The 24,085-nt window shown below is 32.9% G+C and overlaps 1 protein-coding gene across 2 annotated transcripts in view; it reads left to right on the forward strand.

Annotated features, from left to right (window-relative positions):
• Positions 1-15,214, forward strand: part of LOC124359716 (spindle pole body component 110-like) — a 31,178-nt gene extending 15,964 nt beyond the window's left edge. For both annotated transcript variants that reach the window (XM_046812686.1, XM_046812685.1), the window contains exons 2-5: positions 3,207-6,123; positions 7,370-7,537; positions 9,765-9,904; positions 14,679-15,214. In XM_046812686.1, coding sequence (XP_046668642.1) covers positions 3,210-6,123; positions 7,370-7,537; positions 9,765-9,904; positions 14,679-14,855 — 3,399 coding nt within the window. In that variant the 5' untranslated portion in view covers positions 3,207-3,209 and the 3' untranslated portion in view covers positions 14,856-15,214. The remainder of the gene's footprint in view (positions 1-3,206; positions 6,124-7,369; positions 7,538-9,764; positions 9,905-14,678) is intronic.
• The last annotated feature ends 8,871 nt before the right edge of the window (positions 15,215-24,085 follow it).

Raw genomic sequence — 24,085 nt, forward strand, 5'->3', positions numbered from 1 at the left:
CTGGACCTAAGACAAGGAAATTCAACACTAAAAAATAATGGAGGAATATACCTAAAAGTCATATTCACAGCCAAACATCTGTCTCCGCTGGTTTGTCGATGCTACAGGGGTATGATCAGGGCCGTACTCAGCTTTGGAAGGGCCCCGGAAAGGATATTCGGCTGGGCCCCGTCATGTCCTGCCACCATGCCCTGTTACACCACTTCACCCCTCCTCCATTATCTCATTGTCGTCTTATTATTGTGTTAATAGTAGCAAAATTCAATATATACTGCTGAAAGTAAGTACGGGGAAAATCTTATAATTGGACCATTTTAAGCATTGTTGTAATTAATTTAGTGAACTCTAAAAATGTATAATAATTAGTCTATTAGTTGTCTGATTGAAATTATTTTTAGATATTGTTAGTTGTGAGAAAAACCTTTAGAAGACGTGTTTTTTTTATTTTTTTTATTCTCAACTGACGATAGTTCGTCTTTTGTATTGACAATGTAGTAATGATTCATAAGGTCAAACCGGACGCAAGTGTTGAGGTATTTGTTGTTAAAGATTGGTATTTGTAACATTTGAGAATTGACTATATGGTGGTTTTGTTGAAAATATCACAGTCCAAAGCGTTATCTTGTCAGAGGTATGGTAAAAGTTGCATCAACTCAAAATCGATTTTAGGTTTTTGTAGTAAATGCACACAACAGTGTGAGTCACTTTGCTACTGCTAATGTTTTAAAATGGTTAGGAATTTAATACAACAAGTTAATTACAACTCGTTTTCCAATAAAGGCACTTTTGTAAAGTTGCCTTTTTTTCTTTTTTTTTTTCCTTGGGGCGGCCTACTGCCATGCACTTAAGCCTCAAGGGCTTTTTGCGCACCCCGGAAACACCATGAGGCCCACCAGTCTACAACTTCAGCAGTTCAACAAACCGCCAAAAACAACCTATCAAGTCCTCCTGGGAAAATTCACCACCCCTGTCCAAGCTACCAAAGATGGCATACCGCTCTCTTGCTATTGCAGGGCAATCAAAGAGTAGGTGCTCAGCAGTCTCCTCCTGCTTTTTACACCTTCCACAGAGCGGATCCTCCTGAAGGATACCAACTCTGTGTAGATGCTTCCTCAGGTGACCATGCCCCGTAATGAGACCAATGACCTTAGAAGACATTGATCTGTTTAATGAGAGAAGGTCTGAAGCCACCTCGGAGGAAGGTGACTGTAATACCATTCTACTCACTCTCAAACCCGGATGCAACCTCCACCTTCTCCCATGCTCCGCGCGAATCCATTTCGAGACAACCCTAGAGGATTCACACCTTGGAACACCGCAGAACGGTTGAGGGCCCATCATAATTGTTGCTGAGCCCTGGTTGGCCAGGGCATCAGCTCTTTCGTTCCCAAGAATCCCCTCATGACCAGGAACCCAACAAACGGTTACATTGTTGATTCTGGCAAGGGAGGAAACGGTCTGATAGCAATCCCAAACCAGTTTGGATTTGATTGCACAGGAATCCAGCGCCTTCAGCACTGCCTGACTGTCCGTGAAATTGTTAATCGTCTTGCCCCTATATCGCAGACGAATATTCTCACGAGCACATTTCATAATGGCTGCGACCTCCGCTTGAAAGACTGTCGGATACGGACCCATAGGAACCTTGCCTTACTATGGAATCCTCGATTCTGAAAGGCTTCGCAAAATTAAATTAATATTGGAAAATGTGTTTAAATTCACTATAAGTATTAAATGAAAATATTTCCAATGCTCCAAGAATCTTCATGGTTAGGAATGATGAATGAATTTCAAGAGTATTTGATAAACATCTTTGAACAAGTGTAAATTTATTGTTTGGGCTGGGGTATAACTCAATGCATTTTATTATCTTTGACTCCTTTCTTTTTTTAAATATTGTTTTGAGGGCTAAGTCCAAAATGTGGGCTTCAAGATTAAGTAAAGATTGGCAATTATCAGTAAATAATGAATTGATATATCTTTTCTTGAGTTCTTAGTTTCTGTTTCAGCTGATTGCAAAGCCAGTAATATTTATTAATAATATCTACCTCTCAAGACTTGACAATTGAATTTAATTGTTCAATTGATTGCCAAGAACAATTAACAACTGATGATCATCACCAAGAAAGTATACTATATTTAGTTTTATGACAAAGTCTATTAGTAATGAATTTTTTTGGCTTTTGGAGTCTTAAGCAGTAGCACATACGGTGCTGTTTGGACACTGAAGAGACTGACAGCCATTAGGTGATGGTGGTGAACTCTGGGCTACTGACGATAATGAGGTCCAACAGGGTGTCAGTATCAGTAGTGTGGGCAATAGGATACATTAGTAATCAGCTGTTTTCAAAGTGATCTGGATGTCACTGTCTCACCTGTATGGGTGGACTCTTCTCTCCTTGGAATTCCAGGTTAGGTGATGTTTAGTTTATCAAGTGTCATAATGCTGATTGTCACACACTGGCCACAGCTTTGTTTTATTTGATGTAGTTGGATCGTGGCACAAGTGTCCTGTTGTTCCAACACTGAAAAAGAAGATTATAAGCTCAATATGGTCTGTAGAAATAGCAATACATGTCTCATTGACGCTCAGGAGGTAAGTGGATATCCTGTGTTCAGTGGTCTGCATGCTCTGCAAGCGGCCAAGTACACAGATAACCAGTCACTGAGGTTGGTTCTGTCTTATAAAATCAATGTTAGGTCTATTAAATTAACTTTTTGTCATGCACAACTATTTTACATCGGATCTTCTCATCTAAAGGATTTTTATAGCGAGAACAAGATGATTACTGAACTGCAGAAGCTGCATGGAGTTCACATATTCCCCATGTGTGAGATGGATGAATTTAAAATCCCTCATGGACCATTGACAGAATACATACTTATATTCACTAATATTGTTCTGTTTTTTTCAAAATGCCTCTATTATTCTATAGAGTTCTATACTTGATGTAGCCAACTCAATTACTAATGATCAAAAGCACAGCCTAACATACCTACACTATATATTCCTATTAAAACTAAAATAGTAGCATAAAAAATGTACGTTAAAGTTCTATCTCTGCACACTTGAAAATGCAAACACTGAATTATAACCAATTTAGTTTGCTTTCTCATTCTCAAAATGTAAATGAATATTTCTTATTAAACTTAATTTTATTATTGTACATGTATGTGAATAAAACAAAAATTATAATTTATTTCAGATTATGGCACTAAAAAGTACGAGTGAAAAAGGAACAAACACAGAACCAAGTAGTTCTAACAATGCAGAAGCAACTTCAAATCAGCAAGAGCCGAATTTAAACGGTCAAGCAGTCAATTATTTAATGATACAAATGTTACCTTCAACTCTCCAGCAAGTAACATCAAGTACTGAAGAAGTAAGTTCTAGTAATGAAGAAAATTTGGTAAATGCACAAGAATATATAGAAACACTGAGTTTAAAAGAACAGACGCTAACTGAAAGTAGCCTTGAAGTAAGTTCAAATGGGCAAAATATAAACCAGAGTGACGAAATTGTAAATTTAAATGAATCTATAGAAAAGACAAGTAAAAAACTTGGTACTGAAAACACAATAAAAAGTCAGGAAGTTAGTGCAAGCAATAAAGTGTTAGACTCTGATCATCAAGCAATTGATTCAAGCATGAAAAGTACTAAATTACACCAAAGAAATAGAATTGAAGAAGATTTAAGCAAAACAAGTATTAGTACTGAAGGCAAACCTATAGACAAAGTACATGAAGTATTTAGCAGTAAAAGATCTAGTAGTGAAGAAATTAATTCATATCAACAATTATTTCATTCAAGCACAGAAGAAGTATGTCCAAGCAAAAAGAGACTAGAAGCAATCATGAACGAAATGAATATTTTAACAAAACCCAAATCAGAAGATAAAGTAAATGAAATAACAAAAGCAAGCGTAAGCAGTGGAACACTTAATTCCTGTGGCAAATTACTTGATTTAAACGTGGAAGAACTTGAAGAAAGCCCAAGCATATTAAGTGCAGAATCAGGAGAAAAAATAAGCAACAAAATCTTTATTACTCAAAACAAAATAGACGATAAAGTAAATGAAAGAGAAAGCAGGGAACTAATTCACAAAGAAACACTGCATTCAGTACAACATGAAGTTGACTTAAAGATGAAGGAACTTCAAATAAGTGAAGAATTCAGTTCACATCAAAAATTATTTGATACAAGTGCAGAAGAATTTGAACCAAGTCCAAGCAAGAAGAAAGTAGAAGAAAACATGAACAAAATGAATATTTTTACAAAAATCCAATCAGAAGATGAAGTAAACCAAATTATAGACAGAACAAGAATAAACAATGAAACAATTAGTTCCTGTGGTAAATTACTTGATTTAAATGTGAAAGAGTTTGATGTGAGTCTAAGCAAAGAGAGTACAGAACCAGAGGAAAAGATAACCAATAAAGTCTTTATCCCAAAAAGCAAAATAGAAGATAAAGAAAATGAAAATATTGAAAGAACAAGAATAAATAGTACAATATCTAATTCCGGTGGAAAATTACTTAATTTAAATGTGGTAGAACTTGAAGTAAGTCCAAGCAGAGAAAGTGCAGAATCTGAAGAAAAGATAAGCAATAATGTCTTTGTACCACAAAGCAAAATAGAAGATAAAGTAAATGAAAGAGAAAGCAGTGAACTAATTCACAATAAAACATTGGATTCAGTACAACGCAAAGTTAACTTAGACATGAACGTACTTCAAGAATGTGAAGAGTTCAGCTCATACCAAAATATATTTAATTCAAGCTCAGAAGAATCTCAAGTAAGCCTAAATCTAAGCAGAGAGAGTACTGAATCAGAGGAAAACACAAGCAATACAACATTCATCACTCAAAATAAAAGAGGCTATCATTTAAATGAAAGAGAAAGCTGGGAACTATTAAACAATGATAAATTGTGGTATTCAGCACAACAAGAAATTTTCTTAAACTTGAAGAAATTTAGAGAAGCAGAAGACTATACTGCATACCCAAAATTGTATTATTTAAGTACAGGAGAATTTCAAATAAGTCCAAGCAAAAAGCTAGTAGAAGAAAATATAAACGAAAAAACCAAATCAGGAGATGAAGAAAACAAAATTATGTTCACTCAAAACACATCAGAAGATGAAGTAAATGAAAGAGAAAGGAGTGAACTAATAAGCAATGAAGCATTAGACCATCAAATAATTTCAAGCAAGGATAGTTCAGAATCAACAGAAAATGCAAGCAAATCCGTCATTAGCACTGAAATCAACCTAGAGTATAAAGTAAATGAAAACAATAGTGAAAAAATAATAACCAATGAAATATTAAATTCAGATCAACAAGAAGTTGATTCAAACATGGAAGGATTTGAAGTGAGGACAAACAAAAAGAGAACAGTGCCAGAAGAAAAGGAATGTGCAAGTATAAGCAAAGACAAACAAAGTAATGAAAGACCAGTGTCCTTCCAGCAATTGCTTAAGTCATTCAGGGAAAAATGTGGAGTAAAACAGAATACAGGGAATACAGAATTAAAAGAAAAGATTAAGATTGCTAAAACATGCATTAGTACTGAAAACATACAAAAAGATAAAGTAAATGAAATAGTGAGCAGAAATACGAGTATAGCAAGCAGCACAATATTAAGTACAGATAAATTAAAAATTGACTCAAACATAGCAAACCTTCAAGTAAGTCCAAGCAAAGAGAGAGAATCCAAAGAAAAGACAAATAAAATATTTCTTAGTGCTGAAACCATGCAAAAATCAGTAAATGAAAAAGGTAGTAGAAAAATAATAATCAATGAAGCATTACATTTAGATAAAAAAGAACTCCAAGTAAGTCAAAACAAAAAGGAAGCAGAACCAGAAGACAGGTTAGATGAAAAAGTAAGCAGATTCCAAACAAGTAGTCCAGAATCAAGTTCTGATGATATGAATGCTATTTTAATGCATTCAGCGAGAGCTTCTAGCAGGACACAAGAAAGTATGTGTGCCAAATATAAAATAACACACTATAACATCCGTGGCTTGAGGGAAGGTTTAAGATATTTGCTAACTTACATAGGAGAACCATTTGAAGATTTTCATCCCTACGATTATAATAATTGGCCTGAGATAGATTTCCGTAAGTAAAATTCTATCTAGTATAAATTTATTTTTTGTAGCAGTCTCACAATACTAATTTTACTCATTACTCTATTCATAATAGTTAATAATTTACATATTTAAATACTTATCTGAATATTATTTTTATTTTATATTAATTTTTATGGTCCTCATTTAAAATAGTCCTTCCAGCTGAGTTGGTAGAAGTAAGTAAATTTTGTAACAACTGAAATATTATTACTTTACTCTCCAGGAATTTACATGTACTAAATCTCTCATAAACAGTTTAAGATACAAAACAATTTTATAACAAAAAGTTTAGGTAATGTTATAAAAATTCCAGAATACTTCTTTGTTTTTTCTCTAGGTTCATAAAAACAGAGTTGTGAGGTTTAAAAGGTTACCATATTAAAACAATATGGCATACCACACTGGCCATCAAACTTGGCTGAGTTATTTATAAAATAAATTTTTGTTCAAATTTCAACTATTACTAACTGTTTTAGCTGCATAATAATATGATCAATCATATGATTTTGTGGAGGGTTTTAAATTTATTTGTTAATGGTACAACACAATAATTTTGACTAATTTTTTTATTAGTAAACGTATAAAATGTAAAATATAAATAGATAATTAAATAAAAACCATGCATTGTTGCAAGATATGAAATAATAGACAGTAAATAAAACTATAAACAAGAGAATTGGACCATTTATGCATAAGATTATTATATAAAATACAAGATGTAAAAATTATTTAGTTAACTATTTTATTGATGATGGCTAAAAAATAATAGTATTTGTTTCATTGTGATATATAAATATGAGTTAAATTAAATTGCTTTACAATCATTATACAGTAAATATACTAATGTAATCTCATATTTAACCCACTACAATAATAAAATAAATAAGAAAGAATGGTTTTTAAAATTAGATCAAGTAAAAATATAAAATTAAGTATAAAATATTAATTAACAATCAAAATTGTCATCACTAGCTAAATTACATATTTCTCAATAAACTAAAATTATTTTATATGATTAAAACAAAGAGATTATGAAGGAAAAAATGTAAATTGTATTAATGTGTTTTTAACATAAAAAAAAAACTTATGAGACAAGATAGCTAAGCATTACAATGACACAAATGAAGTATTATGTAGGTCTTCCAAGGTTAACAATGCTATTACGACAGTAATCTTGAGTACATGATAATTTTCAATAAATAAAATATAGTTGTGAAAATATGTATTATTTTCAGGTGATGGGTTTGGACATCTACTTGAGATGAGAGTAGATTATAAACTGGCAAGTCAGCACATTGCATTCACCCGTTACATTGGTAAACAGGCAAACATTGCAGGAAAAGATGCTTTTGAGAACTCGCAGATCGATACCATTGCAGAAATCCTCCTGGACTGTTACAAAGGCAAGGTTTCAAAGCGTTTATTAACTTATTACTTATATCAATGGTAATTCAACTGAGATTACCTATTCAACAATGTCTGTTTATAAATTTGAATAGAATGATTTTTAGGTCACTCTATCCTCTTTTCTATTATTAATCTTTTCTGTAACTCTACTCTATTCAAAAGGGCCAGACAAATGTTCCAAGAGACTATAATGTATAAAACCTTTAGCACTCCACATGTTTATGAGGTTTTTAAAAGGCTGGTGAAGTGAAGTAACCTAAACACAACATCATCATGGTTCTTGAAATCGACAAAACCAAGTTTCAGATTTTCAGAAATCCATTGCATTATTACGTTTTTCGATATGACCTATCTATCTATTGTATATACAACGTAGGTGTATGTCACACCACGTGTCACGTAACAGGTTCGCTGAAGCTACATGCAAAATTTCAAATCTATGGCTTATTTCATTCTCAAGATGTCCTGCATGGAAATGGATGGACTGATGTCATACAGAAAAGACATTTTGACAATATGCTGTGTGGACAAAGAAAATTGTGTCACTCTACTGAGCGAAAAGTTTCAATGATGTTCAGTCAAGTGCCACAATTCGACATGCATACTCATAGTATTTATTTTTTATTTTTAGAAATCAATTTTTATGAAAAATTTAAAGTCTACAGGTTAAATCTACTCCACGATATCTTCATGGTACATTCACATTTTTGTTCATTCAGTTTAGTCTCATAACAATTTTCAAATAATAAAAGTTTTGGTGAGCTGATGAGGGTACTATAACACAAGAGTGCATTAAAATCAAATTTTGTTTCAGACTTTTAACATTAACCTTAAACTCTATTAGTTTTTGTTTTACTATATGAATTAAAATTTAATATGATTATACTCATTTTGTTTACAAATTCATTTATCCTCCTATATTCTTGTTGGCTTTATAGTTACCCATACGACCAATTTAAAATTATTTGCTAACGCTCAGCTGAATCCCATAGAGTGACATGAACTATCATCAAACTCAGTGTTAACTATAATATAGTTAATTTATATATTATATAAATGAAGCTTTTTGTATAAGTGATATATAAATGATGCTCAGTCAATTAAATGTGACACGAGGGTTGAAGTCTCTTACCATCCTGTGAGTTCTCCTTGGAGGAAAATGATACACCAAATATTTTGCTGAAATATTTTATTTCCATTTGTTCAAAAGCATATACACAATGCCATCATAATTTACCAATTAGAACATATCCTCTGTGATTTCACCAGAGATTCTGACATAGAAGACAGTACACACGTTTCCTGGCCATTGTTTTAGTAAACATTTCAAAAACAATCCAATGTCACAGCCTTCCTGCTGATCACTGCATCAGTATGACAAGACCTGCATGTCTTTGCATAATTGAGACCCCCTCTCCCCTCTCTTTCTCTCTCTTCTCCCTCTCTCTAGCTTACTATCATCTTTTAACACACTCCCATCTAACATTGTTTTTTGTGTAGTGAATTTATTTCCATTGGATGATGAAGGTAAAGCACACTCAAACATAACATATAACTGCTTGTTGACAGTCAGTACTCTTAGGTCTGGGAAATAGAGATGACCATGTTTACTAGGTCACAGCCAGTGATTAAACATAGAAGTTGTATCAAGCATCTCCCACAGAAAAACACCATAACTGGCATGAGATGGAAAAAGTTTACTATCATGTCAGACCTGGTTAACAAATTCTTCACTTTTCTGACAAGCAATAGCACCGTGGCCAGTGTTGCACATTCTGTTAAGTGCTTATGTTTTTCTAAATCAGTTTTGGATCCAGCACAAAGTTTAATTTTACACTGTCTTCCACTTGAGGTATTGCTGATCCGAGAGTACAGAATAAGCTTTATGTTTAATCCACTTTCAGTTTCAGCCTATTCATACAAAACCAATACTTCTCCTTTAGCAACTGATCTACCATTTACATGAGCAACCTTGAACCCGAAATTCTGGTAATCAGGATTGAGTTATCAGTAAATAGGAGAATGCTTCTCCAAAGATTAAATAAATCAAATATCTGCTGAGTCGTAATATGTCATTTGAAATTGCATATCAGCCTACCTTTGATAAAAATGTAATAAAATTTATTATTATCAAAAATGGTATTAGATAATACAAAATTTTGTCATTTTAAAACCATAATTTGTACTTTGAAATTTTATATAACTCGTTGTTGTGTGTTTTAGAAATAAACGTATTTCTAAGTAATGTCCCAACAAATATTAGAAACAAGTGGAAAGAGGAATTCATGACACGGATACTGAATGTGCTACAATCACTGGAAGACAATGCAAAACAATGCAAAGGGTTCTTAGCAACTGAACAGGTTAGTGTAAGATTTATACATAGAATGCCAAAACATTGGGTGACATTATCCCTTTGATCCCAAAACTGTAGTTCTCACTTCACTATATGATCTAGATTTACATATATATGTAAATATATATATATATATATATATATATATATATATATATATATGTGAAACAAACTGTATTTATTTATTTCAACGGTTTCTCCATTTTGTTTTCATTTCTTATATATTATGGTATATTATATGGCTAGTTAGGAACAGCAAACATTATTTTAACGAATTGAAAGATAAATAGTAATCAACAATAATGACAAAAAATAATAGTAACAATAATGACAATGCCTTAACAACTAATGCCAACAAAGCAACATGTAAAAGAAAAAGTACACTAATTCTACTTAGCACTAACTTTACAGTAATAATACAAATAATGTGAATCATTGAAAAGAATAACAATAAAAAAGGGATAAACTATAAGAATAACAATAACAAGGGATAAAGAAACTATGCGAATAGCAAAAACAAGTAATAAACTATAAGAAAACAATAACAAGGTGATATTTACATTAACAATCATTAGAAAAACTAAGAGTAAGATAGACTATGAAACGGGTAGCAAACAGGTAACTATAGCAAGGATCTGATACAGATCTCAAGCATGAGCACAAAATATCAGTGAGGCCCTTCAGAGGCACCCAGCAAGGCATACACTGGAACATTCAAACTCTCAGAGGAATGTGGCAAAAAATTCTAAAACATTACCCCTTGTAGGTACTAGAAGACGGCTCTCTTAAAGGTTGTGGTTGAAGTTCCACAGAAGTCAATATGAGCCGATGCCTCGCCACCAGACCTCACCAATCTGGATATCCCATGATGAAAGGAATAATTCCTGGCTTGGAATCCTCTGACGAATAAGGCTTTGGATCTTGTTCCTCTGGGGACGGAAAAGTCTATGCAACCATTAAAGATGTGCAGTCTATGTATCCATTCACCAGCTTAAACTGGAACTGCATATCGTGACATCAGTAATAAAGCTCCTCCAAGGTGCCAATGGGAACCTCTTCGAACTGGTAGCCAAGTCTCAGTCCAACTAGTCTGAGGAATCTTTAGATTCTGTCCAGCATGTCAATTTTCCCGGACTGATACAGGAACCAGACCACACAACAATATTCCATGACTGGATGTATCAAAGTCTTATAAAGAAGGACCAGAGTACACACGTTCCGCAGGTCTCTAGTTGATCGGAAGACAAATCCAAGGAGTGATGAACCTTTCCCAGATATGTGAGCTAGATGCTCATAAGGACTGAGAGATAGGGTAGTTACAACAACTAAATCGTTGACCCTATCAATAACTTTGAGAATGAGAATGAGAATATCTTTATTTACAATCTTTGAGATTATAAACAGTGTCATTAAATACATTAACATCAGGAAATGGTTTTTTGAAGATACTCTTCCAGCGTGTAGAATAGCTGGTCTAGAAGCCATTGATGTAGTGCTATCTTGAGTTCCTTTCCTCTTTTGGACAGCAGGTGAGGTGGTAGGAGATTGTGGAGCTTCATTCCCATATATGATGGTTTTCGCTCATAAAGCCTCAGACGATGTACAGGAAGGTTGTAGAGGTTTACATTTCTGGTGTTGTAGTGGTGTACTTTGAGAACTGCTCGCTTTATGCTGTATTTGTATGGGTATACAAGGTACTGCGACTGAAGGACATAACCAGAGACGTGTTAACATTGTTCCATTGCGTTTGCCTGACACCAGCTGTTGGTATTATTTAAAGACGTTTGTAGTCTATCTTAGGAGGAAGAACAGGTTACTTTTTAAAATATTTTGATATCATCGGCAAAAAGAAGACATTCAGATGACATGACTTGGCATATATCATTTATGAGCATGTTGAACAGCAAAGAGCCCAAATGTGAACCCTGAAGAACTCAAGAGGGAACATGAAAAGAATAAGAAAAACCTTCATCATACTTCACAATGAATATTCGATCACTCAGATAACTTCTTAGCCATTGTATTAAAGATCCACAAATGCCTTCTAACTTTGCAAGGAGTAACCGGTGGTTAACTTTGTCAAAGGCTTTGCTGAAGTTAGATAAATGAAGTCTACTTGGGCAGAGTCATTAAATGCCGACATGACGTAATTCTGAAAAACAATGAGGTTAGTGTGGGATGAGCGGCCCCATAGAAACCCATGCTGCTCAGAGGAGATGAAGCTGTTGAGTTGGAACATCAAACTACCCAGGTTTAGACTCTCATATACTTTAGGTAGGCAAGGTTTGATAGCAATTGGCTTATAGTTTCTAATATTGTTCCTGCTTCCAGACTTGAAAATAGGTACAACATAACTTTGCTTTAAGGTGGAGGGAAAATTCCCTTGTTGGGGTCAAGAGTTTCTTCTGAACGTCAGTCGCAGAGAACACAAAGCCATTGATGGTATGATTAAGGCCAAAACAGAAAACAGGCACTTAGACAGCAACATCATTAAACAGTAATGAAAAGTATTTAGCAAAGAGGTTGCACTTTTCATCAACTTCAGTAGCAGTTACTGAATCAAAGTTCATATTCGGAGGATAAGTGGATGTGATCATCAGGTTCTTCACATATGATTTAAAGGACTTTATGACCTTCTACTTTATTTATGTAATTAGAGTAGCTGGTATTTGAAAGAACCTTGCAGTCTCTTCTTTATAATTTTAAATTTGTCATTATCTGCGGGTGACATGCGGGTGACAGAGTCAGTTTGTATTGTTTATAGAGCTTTTTATTCAGAATCACTAGTCTTTTCAGATCCTTCGCAAACCAACAGGGAAAGTTACGATTTGCAGTTTTCTTGAGGGGAGTGTATTTCCGGATTAGTGCACCCAGAAAATCTAAAAATAAGTTGAAGGATGCTTCGGCATCCAGAAGGTCCTCAAACACAGGGTAATTTAGGTGTCAGTTCATTTAAAACAAGACCAACATTGCATCTGCGGTAATCAACAAAGTCCCCCGGGCTATCACTAGAGATAAACACTGAGGCAAAAAAAGTAAATGATAAAGCTGGGTGATGTCTATCCTCCTCCACAAGAACTTCATCGGCACCCTCAACATGAAGATTATCAATCGATGTGAAAATCAAATCCAACAGCACAGCTCGAAAGTTTATCAGAAGGAATGTAGGAACAACCAATAAGAACTCTGGATGTTCCAATTTTACATAGTATGAAGAGGCATTCAATAATCTTATTTGTAGGATGAATTTGCTTGCACATTATGCAGCTCATAACCGTCACAAGTACTTCTCCCCCCTTACTCTTATAGTTGGAGAACTCAGACATGTCACATCTAAAAACAGTGAAATGAGTGAGGCCGAGTTCACAGTTATTAACATCATTTGACAGATTTGTTTCAACTAATGAGAATACATTAAAGTGAGAAATGGGTGCACATTTTGAAAATAAGTTGGTTTTACTTCTTTCTCTCTATTGATTTTACTTTTTTTAATCTGTATCACTATTTTAACAGTTTATATATAATACTAAATAAAATACTCGTATGAAATATCAACCAATTGACCTATCAAAGGTTATTTTACTAGATTGAAAATAATGAAAAATCATTTATTGATCCAATTGGCCGATTGGTTCAGTATTTATTCTTTTGTTGTAATAAATTGTATAGATTACAATAAGTCAAGAATAACCATTGCATTTATTGTTTGTTTATTATTTTCACAATTGGAAATGTAATGATAACGTTCCAATAGTTATTGTATAATTATAACGATAATGTTCAGTGATGACATTGTTTTCTACTTAGAAGGAAATTTGTTCTGTTTAAAAAGATTAGCAACTCACTACTAAAAATCACTTAATGCTGGCAATAGAAGTTTAAGTAAGCCCTGGCATTTGTGTAGTTGTCACTCTTATATGATGACAAGTCATTTCAATATTGAAGTATGGCTGCCTTGCCCTTCAACACAACACTTAATTTTTTAACCAGTTGATAATTTATTGTCTTAGGATTCTGAGACCCACGATTGTAGCACTACAAAAGAACATTATATAGTCAGCATTATTTTTTGTTTTGCCAGTTAGTAATGAATTTACTAAATTTAGTAATGAGAAGAATATAAATTTGTTTATACAGTTTTTACTTTTCGTCCTGAATATTCAAGCACAAATGAGGGTAAACTAATAATATGTTGTGAACATTAATATGTTTGACCGTTAGTTTATAAGATTATACATTAATATAGTAATTGACTACTACAATAATATGTTCTTAAATTTAGTCAGTAAAAATAAATAAACAGTTCAAGTAAAAATAGTTTTTAACTTTTCTAAAAATCAGTTATAGTGTAATGCCTCTAATGGTTTGTATTAGCAGTGACATAATCAGAAGATTAAAATACTGGTTCACTTGAAGCCAGTTCTAAATGAAGGTAAAAATATATTTTTAATAAAGAACTATATGTACTATCATATTCCCTTATTTATAAGAGTAAAGAAAATTTATATAGAGTTCCATGATTTTATACAATTCAAACACACTAATAAAAACAGTCAGGGTGGAACGGCAAAGAGATTTTATTAAAAATTAAGAAAAAAACCTTTTTTGAGCTAGAGCTAAGTGCATTCTGTTAGGCCTTATTTTTGTAAGAATTATTTATGTTTAATACAATTTTATTGCTAAATAAGTTACTAGTAGCTTCTCATTGGAGTAATAATAAGATGACCAGTCTCAAGTTGTTGACTCGTACACTAATTAAGTTCTCATTTCTTGTTTTACAGATCTCCTGGGTTGATTTTGCTTTTGCTGGTTTTTCTGAATTTCTAACTGACATCTGTGGTGGCCGAGATCTTGTTGAAGAATATGAAACACTCAGCGAAATCAGATCCAAAATCTACCAATTGAACACGATCGCTAGATATCGTCAAACATGTCTCAAAACTGAGTACCTTGAATAGGTGTTTGGTTCTAAATATTAGTTACTTTTAGAGTTTATATATTTTTAGACAAATAACTATGTTAGTAGTATATCGGTAAATTTTAAAGTTAAATGTGTTATATCTAATATCAAGCATGTTTTGTAAGAAAATGACAGTATGGTTCAAGTGTTACTACAAAGTAGATGATTTTATAAATATTAACAATATCCTGTACATCAGTTTTATTTTTATAATTTATTTTAGCATGAGTATGATTTTATAACATTGTTCAGAGTTGGTGGAGGATTGAATAGTTATTTTCAAATTACGTTATTGTGTAATGAATAATCAATGTAGCTTATATTATGATTACTGTAGCAATAAAGTTTTTGCATGAATATTGTGTTTGAATGATAATATTTTAATGCCTGAACACTTTACAATGCGTTGGCTTTAAAACGTTTAACACCACAAAGTATTATATACTGTGCTGAAGTTTATACTCAATTACTAAATTCAAAGTTCAATAAAGATATTACTAAACTTCACTAAATACTCAAGACTCAAGGTGAATGAACATTGAAGTTCAACTATTCACAATTCATAGCATATATAGTACATAGATGGCTCAATGGAACAACAACCGCATACTTATGCTAGAATAACACAATATTCTAGATAATCTTATCAACAACTAGATACTGATTCTACATTTATTCAATTTAAGAATTAATAATTTTGGTTATCAAATTTACATAATCAACATGTCACTTGTTCCCTCACTTTGTATATATAAAATAGGAAAAGACTTGTTTTTCTCTAACAATGTTAGTAAACAGGCTACAAACAATAAAACATCAGTATTATTTAATTATTATACAACTACAAAAGCTTTGTAAATTGTCCATCTGGGACCATTCCTAAATTATGCACCATGGAGGAGGAGTTTTTCAGCAGCATTACACACTGTTAAAGTTTGGGTGAGGGGCTTTGACACAGTGTTATATAACTATTTAACCTCAAGAATGAATTGTTTGAATTTGTTCAAATAATTTGTCTTGTTCCTTCAAAGATTTTAATGTTAGTATTGTATTTCTCCTTACAAAAGCAAATGAAAAGAAGTCAGAATCCTCTGAAGAAGATAAACCTTCATAACATGTGGGTAAACATTGTGTCTATAAAAAATTCAAATATACAAGTTGGTAAAAGAATTATTAGTGGTTCGTCATTTTAGGAGACAGGAAGTGAGGTGCATGTACAGACAAATGTATGGCGACTGCCGTGATAAGCAGCAGACGCAGAATCCAAATCATCTGTTAGTACATGTGTATTAGAGTCAAATGTATAAACCAACTATACGGACCAAAAAACCATAACTAAGAATTTTGATTCTAACCGGCCGAATTCAACTTGACAAACAGATATTTTCAATGCTTAATCTGCGCATAATTTCAGCCTGTCAAATGGTTTTCATTTAGGTTAGTACTCTACAATCAAGTCTACAAAATAATACAAAACTCATACTATAGGATACACGATTTTCAAAATCAGAGGTATAACTAAGGGGGATGGGAGGAATAGAACTTCTCAAAAGCCCTAAAAATTTTCATAAGAGCACAATGTGGTTTATTGTATATTATATGCAAAATTATGAAAAACTCCAGAGAATTCAAAAACTACTGACCTGGCTTATCCATCATTGGTAAACTAAAACATAGTTACTTTAAGAGTGTAATTTATCAAATTAATTGGAAATTTTGTAACAATCAGTACATTGGGAAAACATCTAATCATCTTAGAGTCAGAATGACAGAGCACAGATTTGATATATTCATAAAGATAAGGAGAACCCATTGACCAAACATGCTGCTGACCATGAAATAGACAAAACTGAAGAGTTATTAACTTAAAGGAATTAATAAAGTCTTCCCTTATTCCCTGAAGAAAACTTAAATAGATTAAAGTTAAAAAATCTAGAGCAAGCCCATCAAAATATAAATACTCATTTGGCTTAAATATAAGATGAATGTATACTTTTCCAAATTTCTATCTGTGCCACAAATGATATTACAGTGGAGTGTTTCAATGTTTTTCTAATTGTGTATTTACATTTGATGGTTACATTGTCCTTTCCTGTGTTTATTGTTTGTCTTATACATTTTTACTGTTGTTTCTGAAGATATGATTATAAACTCCCACAAAATATAGAAGCTACTCAATTTTCTGTTAATTTATTTCAATTAGTGAAATATATATAATATATATATACAGGGTGATTCATGAAGTTCTCCCCCCACTTCTACAGCACATTGTAAAAATAATGAAAAAATGTTATATAAACATAGGTCCGAAAACGCTTCGTTAGCGAGTTACAGCTAGCGAAAGATTTCGCCTGAATTCCTGGGTAAAGAGTAAAATAAAGCCATACTGAACTTTTGGAAAGGTTAATTAAGTAAGAAATATCGTGGATTCTTATGTATTTTTACCTGATAAAGCTAATAAAATAGGTTTCAGAACTGTACCTGTAGTAGTTTTTGAGGGATTCAGAGTTAAATGCAAAAAATTGGGGCACGAAACAATGTTTTTTTAAGTTTGATGTACAATAACTTTGTTAAATTGGTAATAAATACATAAAATCAACAAACATTAATTGTAGAGAATTTAATTCTGAGAAAATTGATATAATCAAAGTCTAAAATAAAGCAGAAATAAGTACCAAAAAATCGATTTTATTCAGTATAATACATTACTAGTTTTAAGCAAAATTAATCAGGTTGGGCCAACCGTACGCACCTTTTTATAATAGATGTTCGAAAATGAGGCCATCATTATCAATACATTTTGCAGCACGTTTGTGTATTGCTTTTGTTGCGTTTCTTAATTTTTCAGGACTTCCCTGTATCTGCACAGCCGAATCCATAATACGGGCAATTAATTCATCACGAGAATTCACTTTTGTCCTTACAGAACAACTACCACTATTATTAGAAGATGTTCCATTAGCAGCAAGGTGCAATATTATTTATCAACATGATGGTGCCCCTGCCCACTTTTCCCATAATGTAACAATGCACTTAAACGAGCAGTTTCCCGGGCGATGGATTGGTCGCGGTGGACCACACACTTGGCCACCAAGATCACCAGATCTAACTCCATTAGATTTCTGTATATGGGGTTGGATGAAGAACCTGGTGTACCAGGAAAAAGTAAATACACGTGAAGAGTTAATAAATCGAATTGAAGATGCCGCCGCACAAATCAAAAACAATCGTGCAGCGTTGCGGAGGATAACTCGATTAATCAGAAAGCGAGCTGCTAAGTGTATTGAAGTACAAGGACTGATTTTTGAACACCTGTTATGAAAGTGGTACGTAGTATTATAAGCTTTAGATGAAAAACAATAATTTATTTAAAACTTAATTTAAATTGCATCCTAATAAATCTTATGTGTAGGCTACTCTATGTCATTAAAATGCGGTTTTCCTTTGCTTTGGAATTTCTTGCTTGGTAGAATGTTTGTTGTAAAATTAAATTCCAGAAACTAATACTTCGCTGTTAATAGCCGTGTGGCACATAATTTTATTCAGAATTAAATTTTCTGCAAGTTTCTTTGTAAAAATGTGGGTCTTCAATGCCTATTTAACAAAATAATTGTCCGTTAAACCTTAAAAAAGTGTTTTCAAAATTATTTTATTTCTGTTTTTTGTAGTATAACAAAAAAACTAAATGAGATACAGCTATGAGATGAACTTTATTCAATTTCTCATCTAAAAATCCGTTAGAAAAAGTTGCATTCGCCTATAAATATCTCTTCATAAACACGCGGCAAATCATCATTTGACCTCCTGCACACAATTTTTGGTGAAATCTTCAATTGGCCATAACCCAGTAAGGAAGCATTTCCGGACCCATGTTTATATGAACTTTTTTCTTTATTTTTTATAGTACAATCAGCTCAGAAAGTGCCGGTAACACTAACCGAATCACCCTGTATATATATATATATATATATATACGGGTGTACATAAAGTCCTGCACGGGTATAATATTTTCTGAACGATAACAGATAAATCAACAAGATTTGGTACATCAATACTACACCTAAAAGTCTACTTTTTGAAGGAACTATCAGTTTTCTGTAATATCATGGGGACGTCCCGCAAGGAGTCAGAAGGAAATCTTAAATAGGAGCATAGGTCAATATGGACATCATTTTAAAGGGCCTATCTAGCAGAGTTTAATGCCGCAAACCGCACTCAAAAAGATTGATCCAGTACAAAATGGCGGCTGTTCAAAGATTTTACTTGGTTACATTTTATTAGTAGCCATAACCCCAGTAAAGCAAAACTGCAACCAAACAAATACTGCAGCTAACTACTACATTATGCTTGTCAATTGTACAGAAGTGAATTATGACATTAGTTATCCTCAAGGGTTACAAATTTGGTCCTAATATATTGATAACGGGGAAAACCTGATAACAGTAACAATTAGAAATCTCAGCGACCTATGACGATCGGAAACACTTCCTGTTTCCATAAAGTGTTGAACAGTTCTCCCTACAGTTGTTCTAGAAATTGGCTGCCTCTCGTGAAAGTAGTCATTAAATAAATGTGTGATCGTCTGTTATTTCCCCAACCAACCATCATAAGAAGTGTTATACGTTCACGTTCGTCAAGCAACATAGTGTAGTTGAAGAACTACAAGCAATACGACAAACTCTTTTGTACTAAATCGCACTGATAAAATGGATGGACAGCACTACTAAAACAAGAAAACTAGAATAGCCTACTATGAATAGACTGACTAATAGGAAAGTCCTAACTGCGACCCAAAGATAAGAGATTTCTAATTGATACTGTTATCAGGTTTTCCCCGTTATCAATATATTAGGACCAAATTTGTAACCCTTGAGGATAACTAATGTCATAATTCACTTCTGTACAACTGACAAGCATAATGTAGTAGTTAGCTGCAGTATTCGTTTGGTTGCAGTTTTGCTTTACTGGGGTTATGGCTACTAATAAAATGTAACCAAGTAAAATCTTTGAACAGCCGCCATTTTGTACTGGATCAATCTTTTTGAGTGCGGTTTGCGGCATTAAACTCTGCTAGATAAGCCCTTTAAAATGATGTCCCTATTGACCTATGCTCCTATTTAAGATTTCCTTCTGACTCCTTGCAGGACGTTCCCATGATATTACAGAAAACTGATAGTTCCTTCAAAAAGTAGATTTTTAGGTGTAGTATTGATATACCAAATCTTGTTTATTTATCCGTTATCGTTCAGAAAATATTATACCCGTGCAGGACTTTATGTACACCCTGTATATATGTGTGTGTGTGTGTGTGTGTGTGTTTGTATTTGTGTAAGCAATGTGTTTGTTTTAAATACAGCAGTTCAATGTTTTAATTTTTATTTAACTCGATGTGATGTGTCCTCAATCAGATTCATTCCCTCAAAAGTAACCCACAGTTACACTTGTGAAATGTATACATAGTATGCCATATTAGTTGCTACTGGAGAGTTGTTTTAGGTTGTGTTATTGCATAGAAGATTGAATAAAGTTTTAAGCAAAGGTTGTCTGTTTAGTTATTTTGAAATGAGTTTTCATCAAGTGTGACACATTTAAAAACAAAAATTTAAATAACTGTAAGATTGTGCAGAGTAAGTACTAAAGTCATTTTATTTCCACATTTTCTTGTATCAGTATTATTGAGTCATATTGTGCCATTTTCATACAGTAATATTGTCATAGAAAATATATTTGTTCAATTCTAGTTATTCAATGTTTTGATTAAGTCTGCATGTGTTACAAGCATTTTCTGTATATCTTCTAGATGTTCTGTAAAGTCAAAAGTACAAACAAGAGAAACACAAACAATGGAAGGTATTTCTCTGCTGGTCAATATAAATCCAACTTTTCTACACTACTGGCCTGTGTGATCTGGTATCTACTGGAGCTTTGGCTGTTATCTTTTTGCTGTCAATTACTAATGTAAACAAACAACTGCTATCTCTGTGGCACAACTCACTGCTTTAATATTTCTCTGGCTACTTAATAATGATTGCACAGTTTGCAATAAAAGCAGTTCAACATTAATTTCATGTTAATTAATTGTGCTTAATTAATTGTTTAACTGTAGCTCATTTTATACAGGGGTGCTGAAAAGTCTTGAAACGATCTAATATCTTCTTTACTCGTGAATGCAGGGCAAAAAATTGAACTTTTGATGCAATCATTAGCTCTTTACCACCTCAGGGGGTTGGCCCGTAAGGAGTCAGTGGAAAATCTTAAATGTAAGCATATGCCGATGTGCATACCATTTAAGGGTATTAATTAGTAGAACATCATTTCACAAATTAGACCTCAAAAGGTTAATCCAAAACAAAATGGTGACACTCGAAAGTTTCAACCCTGATCTTATAAGCAAGTTCAAGAATGGCTTCATTTTATTGTAACCATATAGATGAAGTTACAAAACATTACACATGATTATTGTACACAAACAACTACTTTAAGATGTATTCAGTGTACTGCTATTCTTCTATGGGAATGGTTTAAGAGGAGTCAGTAGAAAACGTTATAATTTAAGCATATGTTGATATGCATATCAGTTTAAAGGGCTAGTCGAGCAAAGAAGTATGCTGCAAATCACATTTAAAAAGCTTCAACAGTTACAAAATGGTGGTGATTCAAAGATTTTAAAAGTAGACTGTAAATTCAGCAGAAAATTCTGGTAGTTTCTTTAATTTCACACTAACAATTTTGTGTTGCTATTGTTACTAAACTAAAGTTTTTACGCTCTATGTCACTGTACAAATTTTTATGTTTTTATATTTACGAGTACAGAAGATATTAGAACGTTTCAACACTTTTCAGCATCCCTGTATATTCTCCAAGAAATAAAACATACTGACAGGCAGCCTATTTGAGAAGAAAGAAAACAAACACATTTTTGACTGTCATATGTATAGCTGATGTATTTCAGTGATACCAGCTTTTTATTTGTTGATATTTTGTCTAACTGAAATTTTAATGTTAATTTAATAGTTATGTTTTAGAGTTAAATGTGAATTTTAATGAAAAACACTGACACTTTTTTTGTTAATTAAAAGGACCTTAGCACTCCCTCACTGCCCTCAAGGAGCTATTTGGTGGTGGTGTTTTATTAAGTACAGTTCTATTTTTTTTATTTATTTATACTATTGAAAAATCAATATTTTCACTTAATGAACTAGTTTTTGCCAGGGTAAGAGGCAATATCATGTTGTGTTTTTGGAACCAAACAGAAAGCAGTGGGTGATAAAAAATGGGATTTGAATTTTATGGAGTAAGTGTTGTTCATTATAAATAATAAAATCTTATCTGAATAACAGAAGACAGTTTGTTTAAATCAACAATAAGAGTTCAGAAGTTGTGTCTAAGATGGATGTTCCACAGGTCTCAACCCTTGGAGCATGTTTCTTCATTGTGGCCAATGATCTTCCATCCAATGTTATGGCTGATGCAGTTGTTTGCTATGCTGATGACACAACACTTTCCAAGCACCAAGATATTACAATTTTAAAGGCGATTTCGAAATCAGCTCTTTAGTGCAGTAAATTGGTTCTCAGCCAATAACCTTCTTTGTAACCATAAAAAAAAACTAAAACAATTTTAATAGATTCGTCAAAACTATATAAAATAAGTCATTAAACTATAAGACATTCACATTGATTCAAAATTAGGGTTTCAATTAGGAAACCCATATTAGCTTTGTTTACAAGAATGTTTTTAGGGTGAGTTATCTTATCTGGAAATTAAGAGATATTGTTTCAAGTGAATAGCTTAGAATAGCATATTTTGGGTTTTTGAGTCACATTTGAGCTATGGCTTGCTTCTGTGGGGACATTCCTCTTTAGCCAGTGATTCAATAAAAAATTGTTCACACAATTTGTGGGCTGGCCCTATGGAGAATTGTCACCCCTTGTTTATTAAACTTAAAAGTGTTGAAAGTGGTGAAATTATAATTTTCAGTACATTGATGTACATAAAATACAACTAAGATGAATTTTATTCAAAGAAAATAAACCAGTCGTAATACATGTCAGAAAAGCAAAATACGCTTCTATAGTTTTAAGATAGTTTTATATATTTTAATTTGGACATTTATGGACGAAACCTATTCTATATCATATGATCAATAGTTAATAAAGACTCTTTGACACTTCCTTCTCTAGGACACTGGATCTTCTAGACGCCTCATCAAAGTTATCAATGTTAATATATCCCATGAAAAGTGCACAGCTCTCTATGGGAGATGTTGGAATTAAAAAATTCAATTAATTACTCTTATTCAATCTCTCTGCTCTAGGATAGATTCTGTGTGTCACCCATCAGGTAAATAACCCAGAATCCTAAAATGAGATTAAGTATCTAACAAACGTAAATTAATTGAATGGAAGAAAATCTAATCTCTACAACCAACCTCTTCTGTTGTTGCTCTCTTTTATATTTCTAAGCAATCTCTTGAACTTGAACTTTGACACACACATCAACATTCAATCTAGCTCTCTGAGGTGAGATTTGGGGATTTGGAGTAAAACCTAACTTAGCAAATTACTCGGTTTGAATGCCTCTCGACAGATATCACATGCTCTCCAATAGCAGACTGTGTTTCCCGGTAATGGATAGAATAATTAATTATAATTATTGTAGAAACAATACATTTTACATTTAAACAGTGATATTTATTTCACAGAACCTCGTACAAAAATTAATCTCACTACGCTCTGTAGATGTTATGAGATGTGTTACCAACATAAAAACTTTAACAACTCTTTAGAATTAGAACAAAAAATCATAATACAGGGACATCGTCTGGAACTGAGGCATGATTAGCAAAATATCCCATACTATTACTGAAATTGGCAGGTGTGAAATTGCAATCCAAACATGATTTTGTCTCCAATTCAGTATAAATATTTTACATGGCTTCAATGGAATCATCACATGGAACACTAGCAATATCATACCATACCAAAATTTAACCTATTACTGCTAAAGTAGGCATCAGTAGAAGTGTAACTCATCCTTAACTTACTTCTAGAAGGATCTGGGTCGTTCTTACCCCACCAAAAAAGATGTAAATAATTACACTTTCAGGATGAGACTTTAAAAAAAAAACGATGTAATTACAAAAATAACATAAGAAAATTGTTTAAGTTGAATATTATTTTATACGATAAAACATAGTTTTGGTACAATTGGCCCTTAAGGTAGTCT

The sequence above is a fragment of the Homalodisca vitripennis genome, chromosome 4 (genome assembly GCF_021130785.1).
Source record: "Homalodisca vitripennis isolate AUS2020 chromosome 4, UT_GWSS_2.1, whole genome shotgun sequence".
NCBI classification, from domain to species: Eukaryota; Metazoa; Arthropoda; class Insecta; order Hemiptera; family Cicadellidae; genus Homalodisca; species Homalodisca vitripennis.